This window comes from Jaculus jaculus, chromosome 2, assembly GCF_020740685.1.
Source record: "Jaculus jaculus isolate mJacJac1 chromosome 2, mJacJac1.mat.Y.cur, whole genome shotgun sequence".
NCBI lineage: Eukaryota > Metazoa > Chordata > Mammalia > Rodentia > Dipodidae > Jaculus > Jaculus jaculus.
Genome location: NC_059103.1, coordinates 142,281,341 through 142,293,703, shown reverse-complemented (window position 1 = coordinate 142,293,703; position 12,363 = coordinate 142,281,341). Strand labels below are relative to the sequence as shown.

The 12,363-nt window shown below is 36.5% G+C and overlaps 1 protein-coding gene across 1 annotated transcript in view; it reads left to right on the top strand.

The window, feature by feature from the left end:
- Positions 1 to 12,363, top strand: part of LOC101617186 (phospholipid-transporting ATPase ABCA3-like) — an 82,015-nt gene that overhangs the window by 45,125 nt on the left and 24,527 nt on the right. The window contains exons 15-20 of the mRNA XM_004653447.2: positions 4,366 to 4,516; positions 7,281 to 7,379; positions 7,687 to 7,849; positions 9,031 to 9,328; positions 10,875 to 11,124; positions 11,282 to 11,477. Coding sequence (XP_004653504.2) covers positions 4,366 to 4,516; positions 7,281 to 7,379; positions 7,687 to 7,849; positions 9,031 to 9,328; positions 10,875 to 11,124; positions 11,282 to 11,477 — 1,157 coding nt within the window. The remainder of the gene's footprint in view (positions 1 to 4,365; positions 4,517 to 7,280; positions 7,380 to 7,686; positions 7,850 to 9,030; positions 9,329 to 10,874; positions 11,125 to 11,281; positions 11,478 to 12,363) is intronic.

Below are 12,363 nucleotides of genomic sequence, written 5' to 3'. Positions count from 1 at the left end.
AAAACATTTGCTTCTAGTATTTTATACTTTTTATAGAAATTATAGCCTTTACATGCATACATCTTTTATTACTATATTTTTTTCTGTTTAGTTTTGTGTCAGGGGTGGGGATTGTCTTGTTGTTTGCCACCACAGATGCCAGACTAGCTGGCCAGAAAGCTTTGGGATTCTGTGTTTTAAATTTATTTTTATTTTCAGTTATTTGAGACAGAAAGAGGCAGATAGAGTGAGTGAGTATGTGTGTGCTGTGGCTTCCTGCCATTGAACTCCAACTCCAGATGCATGTACCACTTTGTGCCTCTGGCTTTACTTGGGGACTAGGGAGTTGTACCCTGGCCATTAGGCCTCGCAAGGAAATGTATTTACCCACTGAGCCATCTCCCCAGCCCTGTCCTTGGGATTCTTGTGATTCTGCCTTCCATTGCTCTAAGCACAATGGATTCCAGAAGTATATGTCCTGTGTACCTGGCTTTATATGGGTTGTGGCTTACCACTTGCATCCAGCTTTATGTGAGTTTTTGAGATCTGAACATAGGTTGTCAGGCATGGACAACTACCATTTTTAATGACTAAGCCATCTCTCTAGCCCAGGTTTATGGTGATTTTATTTGGAATGAAGCATTTTAATTTCCTTTTGAATATATTCAATAGATGTTTTTACTGGATTACATGGTGATTACATTTTATCATAAACTTAGAACAATCTAAATAGATGAACATTCTTATATACAACTCTGCCCAAGCTTTTCTGTGTGTGTGTTCACATGAACAAATGGGCATGTGGTATATGCACATGTATCTGCCCTTGTACTACCTAGTCCATGTAGTTACATGGTTCACAGGGGTCCTTTCTGTGGGGACTGGAGCAGAAACCCAGATGTCCTGCTCCATCACCCTTCTACATGTTCTTATTTGAGCCAGAGTATCACTGATAGCAGATGATTGCCAGGTTTTTGCTCCTCTTTTTGGGACTAGGGTCATAGGTTCATATGGCCATGCCCAGATGTTTATGTAGGTTCTGAAGATTTGAACTTGGTTTCAGGACTTATAGGCCCTCATACTTGTACAGGAAACGTATTTAGCCACTGAACCATTATCTCTTTCTTTCATGCTCAAGGTTTTCAATTTCAGCAAGGATTGTAATATTATTTCTATGATATGCCTAGTATTTTGAAATGATCAGATTTTATTTACCAGACATATCTTAAGTTCTGGGTTTATTTCTTTCAACTCCCCCCCCCCACACTGCACCACACACACTAAGCGTTATAATCTCCTGCTGCATAGGACATCTAGTACCATTTGAGTAGTTGCTGTAAATTGAGTACTTTACATCGTTGAATATCTACAGTTTTTTTTTCTTTTTGTTTTTTTTTTTAAATTCAGGAGGTATTTTCTAAGCATTTTGGGCTCTATCCTGACATTCTATTGAACTTCTTACAGATATTTCAGGCCCATTATAACCTTTACTAAAGTGGATCTATAATGCCCTCCATACAGTGATAGTTTAGTTATTATTGAATATGAGACCTCTAGAGGCCTCTAAAATTACTGACCATCCATGATTTTCCACTCTAACTTGAGTATATGGTACCTGGTTTTATGTAAGCAGCTGGAGTGGGAACAGAGGGGAAAAAAAAAAAAAAAAAGATAAACAGAGTTTCTTCTGGTATACAGCCTACCGCCAGAGAAGACTAATGGAGATCTGCATGGAAGTTTCTGTAGTTATTTTTCTACAGTGCTCCCCACTCAAATTGTCTTCTAAGCATGTAGCTAATTCAGTCTCCTTATGCTTTGACCTCTATCTTCTGAATTCAGTGGGGTCTATTAGAATCTATTGGCATTCCCCTCTGCTGTATCTCCACCCCAAAATTACCTTCAATGAGACTATGGAGATTAGGTCAGTCAGTAAAGCACTTGTCATGTAAAGATGAAGACCTGTGTTAGATCCCTGTAGCTCACATTAAAACAAAAGTCCAGTCATGGTAGTTTCCACTTGCAGTCCTAGTGCTTGGGAGGTAGAGACAGGTGGATCACTGCAGCTCACTGGCCAATCAATGTACCCAATGAGAGAAGCTGTCACATAAGAAGGTCTATGGTACCTGATGAGTGACACCTAAGGTCTTTGTCTATACTTCACACATACATTGGCATGCGCCCATGCACAGGAACATCTATACACATGGGTGCAAGTGTGTGTGCATGCATGCACACACACACACCACTTCTGAACAAAACGATGGAGTGATCATGCATTTCCTCTTTTTTTCCTCTTACAGGGGTCAGTGTGTTTGTTGCTTCTTGTAGTATCTGAATCTGTGATTTCTTTATTTTATTTTTTTTCTTGAGGTAAGGTTTCACTTTAGCCTAGGCTGACCTGAAATTCATTATGTAGTCTCAGGGTGACCTCATACTCATAACAATCCTCCTCTCTCTGCCTCTCAAAAGCTGGGATTAAAGTCATGCACCACCACACCTGGATTGTGATTTCTTTTGTTTTCAGTTTTTTTATATCTTTATGATAGGAGTTTAGTTCAGTCTACTAACATCAGAACCATAAGCTCGGTTTTCTTTATTATGAATGTTTCTAATGGATATATAATTTTTGCTTGACAGATGGTTAACATAATTTTTAAGATGTCGTTTTCCAACATGAGAACCTAGTCTCAACTGTTTCTACTGAGAAATTCAATCTGTCACGTATGTCATCAGTCACCTATCCCCAAGCTGTTCTTAAGATTTCTCTTGTGCTTGTGTTTAGTTTCCTTGTTATTTAAAGAACTTGGTGTTTGGGGTGTTTTCATCCTCCTGAACACAAAAAATGGTATTTTCCATAACTTTTGACAAAATTAATACATCCAAATGATTTTTTTCCTTCTAGAACATGCTTCACATGTTAAACTTATTGATTTTGTTATATGTAAATAGAAAACCCTTGAAGGAGCTGAACTAGTCCCAGAAAGACATATTTCCTGCAGTGTGTGAGGCCAGCAGTAACGATTTGGGTGCCTTTTAAAACCTCTATTGCAAGTAATTAGCTTTAAGGACTCATAACATTTAGTTTTCCAGAGTATGTCCATTCTTTTCTCTCTCTTTTAATATTTTCTACTTTATAAGTGGTAGTGGCTTTCCTTGTATTAGTCTGTGTAATATCATACTCACTCAACTTTCTGTTTGTGTTTCAGCTTGGGTCACTTTTGGTGCCTTTCTTACAGGGTTATTGATTCTTTCTTTATTCTCCTCTGTGTAATCTGCTACTAAGACCATTTAAATGACTTCTTCATTTATGATGTATTTTTACATTATTTTCCAATTTTTCTCTTTCATAGTTTTTACTAGTTTGAAAAAATTGATCATGGGTGAATTAATATATTTGTCAGCATTATTGTACAGTTTTCATCTCTATGTTTTATTCTGATAATTTTTACACCATATAGTATGCTTATTTTATATGTTTACTTATTTCTTTGCATTTATATTTTTGATGAGTGACAGTGTGAATAAAATAACAGTAGAAATTGAAAGAAAGGGATATGCCCTCATCTCTTTCAGGAGTCTGCATTTGACCCAATCATAGACTGTTAAGGATTTGTTGCGAGTCTCTCACTGTCATTACATATTTTAGGAGCAAGATCCTAAATTTCACTGTTAACAGAGCATACATGAGACCTGCGTTCATGGATGGACTGTAGAGCTGCCTTTCATTTGCAGTCCAGGGGCCAGCTTTCTGGCTCTAACACTACCTGTGTGATCTCCATTCCTGTGGTTTATTTTCCATACCTGAAAAGATTTCTCTGCACCACGTTGCATCCTCCCATGCTCTCAAAGACCATTATCATGTGGGGGCTAATGTATGCCAGAGGTATTTCCCTCAGTTCTGCTCTTCTGCAATGAGTTACCAAAACACCATTGCATAATTTGTAACAAACTCTAGAGTACTTGTGACAGAAATCCCTTCATTCATAGAAAGGGCTAGAAACATGATCTTAGTAGCCACGGAGTATTTTGCAAAGATTTCTCAGATGTATATTGGGAATGATTTTTTTATTTGATCTATGTAATTAGTTGGAATGCAACATGCACCCAGTAAATATCAATTAAATGGATAAGATTCTTGTTCTCATACTTCAGCATCAATATAAAGTGATGTCAGATCACAGAGGCTTTTCATCTTGTCTCTGCTTTATCTGGGTAGATGATCAAAATCCATATGAACCACTAAGAAAATTAGTTAAATTATAAAGAAGTATTTATTGGTTTCTTTTGGTTGTAGTCAAAGAACTTGTGGCATTCTCTATCTTTGTCTAACTTAACCAAATAAAATACAAAAATGTTTTATTTGTCCCTATAAATTAATTTTCTCAGGTGTGGGGTACCACATAGTTATGGTGAAGGAACCACACTGTCATGTTGAAGAAATCTCCAAGTTGATTCATCACTATGTACCAACAGCCACTTTAGAAACTAATGTTGGTGCTGAGCTGTCATTTATTCTTCCACAAAATTACACTCACAGGTAAAGAACTAGATAATGCTAAATGGCTGGTGTAACATAGCCAGAAATCATTGTCGGTTATCCAGGTTTCTTTGATTTTATAAAGTGTAGGCAAAACTCCTATCATGGTTGTCACTCACACTAAAGAGAAAAATGAGATATGGGAAAATAGCTTAGTGGTAAAATGTTTGCCTTGCACACTAAAATCCCTTGGGTTTGATCACAGTGTACATGTGCACATGCACACATACCTAAAAGCCAGGCATAGTAGTACATGCCTATAATCACATCATGAAAGAGAAGTATCATGAGTTCAAGACTGTGCAAGTGCACATAGTGAGACCTTGTTTAAAAATTATGGAAAATATAGGATGACTTAAATTGTGGTTCTTGGAGATAGGATGACCAAAGTCCACAGCACTAGGCTGCTGAAATGTGTTAATTAGTCATGTTAGTCATCATGGAGTCACAAAAGTATAATAACTCTATCTGGGAAATCCAACTGCAATGTAAGAAACGAACATGTAGAATGCCCACTGTGACTTTTCACAAGCAGATGTTTTTATCCTCTTGCTGTGTTCAAGTGAATACATACTTTGATATTCCCTAGATTTCAAGGCAGCCATATTTGTAAAAAATGTGATATATTTTAGCTTCTCATTTACTAGAATGTGTTAGATTAGATGAATGGGGTCATGAAGAAGAGATAAGAAATGAAATGCAGCATTTGAATTTTATTTACTCAGTAAACCAACTGTTCTTGAGAAGTAGCTGTGCAGAAAGTAGGATCTGGTAATGCTATAGCACGGAAGCTTTGATTGGAAGCAAAGATTGGAGCCAGGGTTGATAATACATAATACCTGAGCTGAGTTATGATCCCTTTGGAATTCTAAAACTTGCCCAAAAGTAACATATGAAACACTTGTTAAAACATGTCAGCACACCAGGTGTGGTGGCACACACCTTTCATCCCAGCTCTCAGGAGGCAGAGTAGGAGAATCGCCATGAATCTGAGGCCACCTTGAGATTACATAGTGAATTCCAGGTCAGCCTGGGCTAGAGTGGGACCCTACCTTGAAAAAAAAAAACACTCAGAGGGCCAGAGAGATGGCTTAGCAGTTAAGGCACTTGCCTGCAAAGAGTAAGGAGTCTGGCACACCAATTTTCTCCTCTCTCTCTCTCTCTCTCTCTCTCTCTCTCTCTCTCTCTCTCTCTCTCATGCATTAAGAAAGGCAGTCTGTTGGTTTTGCCTCAAAAAAGAAAAACTTATCACAGCACTTGCTGTCTTGCTATGCTAAGTCATGCACACAGTGGCATCGCAAAAGACGGCAAAAGCACCATGGTACTAAAGTTACGTCTGAAAAAGGAAATGGAAGGATTTTCAGGGTGGTGGTGATGTATTATGCAGTCTTGTTAAAAGTTTGTATTTACAAGGGAGAAATAAGAACTCTAAAATGGGAACAATTTGTAGATTTCTGAGCCATAAATTTAGATGATAGGCACAGAATTAAATGAACATGATGAACTTGTAGTAGAACTTTTTGCCTCATAATGAATTTTTCTCTGGGAGTGTTTTAAACAAAAAACTGGAAGGAACAATTATAATAAAATAAATGTGAATTATGGCATTTCAGAATATTGTATGAGCAGAGTGAAGTGGTGGTGAAAAATCTTGGTAATTTCCATTACAACTAAGATTTTGATAGCTAATGGTCCCTGAGTACATTCTTTCTGCCAGATATTGCTGTGTTATCTATTAGCCTAAGTAAATAATATGGAAGAGAAAAAATAATCTTAATCCAAATACCTTTAATTCAGTTCCCTTGAATGTATTTTACAAGAAGAATGATCTTGACTGTTTAAAACTATTTTCCAGCTAAGACTTGTTAGAATGAAAATAATTTATAATGTGGCTGTGGAATGACATGTAACACTTCAATGTGTAAGAGAGGTTTAAGAATTACTCTACATGTCAGAATATTTATATGCTTAAAATTTTTTAAGCCTTTATTTATTTATTTATGAGAGTGAAAGAGGCAGAGAGAAAGAGAGAGAGAGAGAGAGAATGGGTACACCAGGGTCTCCAGCCACTGCAAATGACATCCAGATTCATGTGTCCCCTTTTGCATCTGGTTTACTTAGGTCATGGAGAATTGAACCAGGGTCCTTTAGCTTTACATGCTAATGTCTTAACAGCTAAGCCATCTCTCTAGCCCTGTATGCTTAAAATTCTTGAACTGGAATGTCTTAATGTGCATGAAAAACAGTGGGTGGCAATGGGAAGGGAAACAATTTTGTGAAAGTCTTGCAAGCTGAAAGAAATGCACAATACATCCCTGATGCAAGGCTTAAGTATTATGACACAGTAAATGAAATAATTCAAAATATCCTCATAACGCATTCATACCTTAACTCAAAGTAGGTCTTCCTACATGTTCCTGATCTTTCTCCCATCAAAGTCTTAACGGGTCAATTTTACTTAACTTCCAATATCAGACAAGAACTATAACATATATGTGTGTGAAAAGTTAATTCATGTCAGGTATGTAAAGTTATCAATGTATCAGAATTAGCCTCATCCAAAACCAAAGTAGCATGGGCAAAGCAACTTGAATAGCATTTTGCAAAGTTTTATCTTTCTATTTTTCTCACCTATCTGATTTCATAGAGGCATGAAATGATAATCAGCTCCAAAATGCTATCAAAAGTAAATGAGTTTAGAATCAAAAAGAATAAATGTGAGAATCATCTACTTTAGTCCAAGACCTTTCTCTCCTGCTTGTAGGTTTGAAGCTCTGTTCAATGCTCTGGAAGAGGATCAACAAGCTCTGGGAATTGCCAACTTTGGTACCTCTATCACCACTATGGAAGAAGTATTCCTTAAGTGAGCATTCTTTGAAAGGGAAAAGGAATCCCTTGGAGAAAGGACCATGTAATAGTTCCCTTTGTACACATCTCCAGACTGAGATTTGCACATCAGAAATTTTAGGGAGGCAAGGCTTAGGTGGGTTGTGCTTGGGAGCTAACACTCTTTACTTCCGACCTGGTCTCCACCAATGCTCCTCCATGCAATGTGCCAACCAAGAACCTTCTGAGTTGGGTGAGATAACTCCCATGCTCCCCGTAAGGTATCCTGGGATAAAGTTGAAATGGAAAATGTTGTTTTTCTTTTTTTTTTTTTTTTAATATAGGGTTTGTCAGATGGGAACTTCAAGAACAGAGAACCAAGATCTGCAGCCTCTTTCAATAAACAGCAAAGCCTCTAACATACAACAGGATAAGAATACACCAAGTAATATGAGAGAATGTTCACCCACCCAGGATGAAACCCCTTCTATTGCATTTAATACTGGGGTAAGACCCTTTACTAAGAATTGTAGCATATATTTGATTGGGATGTAGGGGGCACATTTTGTTTTCATTCTTGAACAAAACGGATGTTGTAAGAAGTTTTCTATCATTTAAGAACTAACAAAATGTGGATCATCTATAACTGCCATAACTTAGCTAATACTTAAGAGCAAAAAGAAAAGTTCTAAAAATTTACATCTGATGTTTGCTTTCACTCATTATTTTTTTTAATTTTCTTATTTTAGATAATTATTTGTTCATATTAAAACCCCAGAAATGTATTAGTTTAATAAAAGCTGGGATGAAGGTCCTAAGCAAGCCTGTTATTTAAATTTAAAAAGCTGTATATATTTTAAATTTTTACAAGGGGAATTATTATTGCAAATAATCTATTTAATCCTTGGGATGAGAAGCTGCCAAGCACTTCTCCTCTTGGCCTTCTAAACATTTGTTGCTTCCATAAAGCCTCTTCGTTTTTGTAGCTGCTGGAATTGTAAGAAAAATCAACTTTTTGTGATCTTAATTATCATATCAAGACATTTAGCCATAATCTTTTTTCTAATATTTTATAGCAGAAGTCAGCAAACTCAATGAAAAAGATAAAGAAGATTGAAGGCTCTACATGCCACACGATCTCTTCCAAGATTATTCAACTCCATCAAAGTAGCTCAAAAGCAGAAATTAATGGTCTTAGCTGCAGCCCCCCCAAAAATTTATTGTCCCCTGCCTTATTTTAGCAAAGGCTGGGGTTGTAACTCCTGGTATTTATTTTGAAACACTGACTTGATTTTGTTGTTTTTTGTTAGAAATCATTTTTTATATTTTTAATATTTTTTTAGAAATCAATTTTTTAATATTTATTTTCTATTTGAACAAATCAGAGAGGGAAAGGAAAAAAAAAAGAATGGGCCTCTAGCCACTGGAAACAAACTCCAGATGCATGTACCACTGCGCATCTGGCTTACATGGGTCCTGGATAATTGAACCTGGGTCCTTTGGCTTTGCAGGCAAACCCCTTAACCACTAAGCCATTTCTCTAGCCCCCAGTATTTACTTGTGTTTACATATAATTGCTATAATCTTTTATACCACAAAATGTCAGAATGTTTTCCCTCAATGAATGTCACCTTGGATGTCCTCTGAGCTCTAGGAGTGTTGTAATGCTGTGTTCTCTCTTTATTTAGTGCTCCCTCTACCGTCAGCAGTTCCATGCCATGTTCGTAAAGAAACTGTTGTACAGTTGGCGTAACTGGAAACCAATTTTGGTGCAGATACTAGGACTTGTAATATCTAGTCTTGTTCTCTTAAAGCCTGATACCTCTGTGGATACAGAAGGGGCACGCAGGCAAATGAATTTGGATGACTATGGTCAGACCATTGTGCCTTATTCTATTTCTGGAAATTCTAATTTGACAATGAATCTCATAACACAACTAAAAAATATGATAAATCCTAAGTACCACAAACTCACGAAAGTAGAAGGTAAGTCTTTCTGAATTATTTTAAAGTCATCTATTTTAACAACATAGAAAAAATGGGTTTCATTATGGTATTTTTGAACAAATGTTTGTTTCCCTTCCCTCCTCTTTTCCCCCATCACCCTCACTCCTTGTGCCTTCCCTCACCATGGGCTCTTTTTTCCACTTTCCTGATACATGCCTCTCCTTTGTTCTGCCTGGACTTTCTCACCAACCCTTACTCCCATTTGGTGGTCTCCTATCTTGATTCATAACCTGTAAACTCTCACATTCCCTTATTTGCATACATATAAACATTAAAAGTGTAGGATCCACCTATGAGTTGGAATGTGTGATTTTGGTTTTTTGGTCTTAAGTTAACCTCACTCACTTAGTAAAATTTACAAGTATATCCATTTTCTTACAAATTTTATAAGTTCATTTTTATTTATAAAATTAAAAAAATGCTCTTAGGTAGTTTGCTTATTTTTCAAGAAGGATGTTAACTATTATAGTTGTCCACTTGTTTTGTTCCTTTCTTGATATTCACTAATATCATAGAGTCTATTCAACTCTAGAATTATATGAGTACTTTCTGAATGTAGGGTACTGCATTCATTAAAAACATCATGGGGATTTTTTAGATGTTATATCACTAGCAAATGTAGAAATACAGCAGCATAATAGGTCTACCACTGATATCCACCTTCAATTAAAAGCTATTCTTCTGATCATTAACTGAAAGTAATCTAAGCACAGAGAGATTATTGAAGCTCACCCAGTCCACTGTTTTTTTCAGTAACTTTCATGTTTGTGTTTTGTTTTTTTTTTTTTTCTTTTTTGAGGTAGTGTCTCACTCTAGCTGCAGCTGACCTGGAATTCACTATATGTAGTCTCAGGGTGGCCTCAAACTCATAGCAATCCACCTACCTCTGCCTCCTGAGTGCTGGGATTAAAGGCATGCACCACCGCACCCAGCTTTTCATGTAAATTTTTAAGCTTCATTCTTATTGTCATAAACATCGAACTTTTCATAACTACATCTTGTTAATTTTATAGGGTTTCCCTCTATTCCCATATGCATGTCTTTAAAAGCACTTATTAATTAGGGTAATGGTCCTTTAGAGCTTTCCTTCTCTTTATCCTAGATCATAGGAACATCTTTTCCAAAAAGAAAATAAATTTTTAGATAATTTCTCATGTCTGATTTCCTTCTAAAGTGTGAAGTCAGGAAGGAAGTCACAGTTAACTTTTAAGGAAAGATTAATGAAGCTGACATGAAGGTCCAAGTAGGCTGATACTTAAATTAAAATCTCTATGTACTATTTTAAGATTTTTAAAAATTAATTTTATATAAAAAGATTGTACTCTTATGCCTCCTCACCCCACCCCAATTCTGTTGAGGGCCTTCTTTGGTGGGGTGATTGGTATTCATTGTGGGGACCAAGAGACCTCAGTGCTGGGATTAAAGGGATGTGCCACCATGTCTGGCTATTTGTTCTTCTTTCTTGGCTTATACTATAAGTGGTCTGTGTTACAGACATGCTAACTGCTATGTTTCGTCATCCTAGGTAACATACTGAATTACTTGTTGCATATTGAAGAAAGTAATGATTGGTGTATTGTTGCATTTTCCTTTGACACGACAGAAAGTGAAACAGAAATCACTGCATTGTTCAACAATGAAGCATACCATTCACCATCTCTGACCCTGGCGATTTTAGACAACATTCTTTTCATGTCACTTTCTGGGGCTGATGCTTCCATAACAGTCTCCAATAAACCTCAGCCAACCAGTGAAACTGCAGAATATATAACACAGTATGCTATTTGTTATGCTTTAAAACATCTTGCCACCCTATTTGATTATATTTATTATGAGGAAAGTGGCCATTTATGGAAATATATGCTTCTCCCTTGGCAAGGGTTCTGATGCATCTTTTTGTTGTTGTTGTAGTTCCCTCTATAGCTTGACAAGTGGATCGGTGGTGACCTTAAAACTACAGCTGGGCATGGCTCTTTTGATCAGTGGATTTTGCTTCCTGGTAGTTACTGAGAGAGCGACTAAAGCAAAACACATGCAGTTTTTGAGTGGGCTCTCCATGTTTGTGTATTGGTCCTCTGCTCTCATTTATGATTTCATCATCTTCTTTATTTCCTGCTGTCTACTACTGGTGAGTATCAAATAATATTCCTTTAGGGTTTATTTTCCTTCTATTCCTCATGAAAAGTCCTTATTCTGGAATATTTAAATATAATTCTGCCAATCAACTATATTTGTTTACATTATAAAACAGACTTCAACTCCAGCGATGTGATGCACACTTATAATCTCAATACTTGGGAGGTTTAAGCAGGAGGAAAAGGAATTCAGTGTCCTCCTCAGCTACATGGCAAGTCCAGAACCAATCTGGGCTATATGTAAGATGGTCTTAAAATATCAAAATAAATATTTCAGAAGCCTTATGGTAATTTTTTAAAGAAAATAGCTCTAATACCCTTTATTTGAAGAAATTAACTATACTTTGGGACAACATAAAGATGTCTCCAGACTGTTTCTCATATTTTTCTTCAATTTTTACTGACCTGCAAAATTAAACTCCTTTACCTATAATCTCTCTTCTATCCAGGCTTATCCAGCAACTCAATTTGATCAAATTAGGAACCATGGATGAGTAAGAACATGAGACCTTTGTCTTTCTGTGATTGTGTTTGTTTGCTGACTATGATCTGTTCCAAGTCTATCCATTTTCCTACAAATATCATTGTATTGTTTTTAATACTGCTGAGAATTATATGGTGTAAATGTACAACAAATATGTTACCCATACATCCAATAATGAGTATCTGGGTTGATTCCAGTTCTTAGCTATTATGAATTGAGCAGCTATAAACTGGTTGAGCAAATACCTCTCTAGTGAAGTATGGTGTATTTAGGGTAAATGACCAGTAAGGGAATAACGGGGTCTGTGGGTAGTTCTATAGTCATCATTTCCCGGAATCTCCATATTGATTTCCATAGTTTATATTACTATCAACAGTTAGTGATGGTTTCTCTTT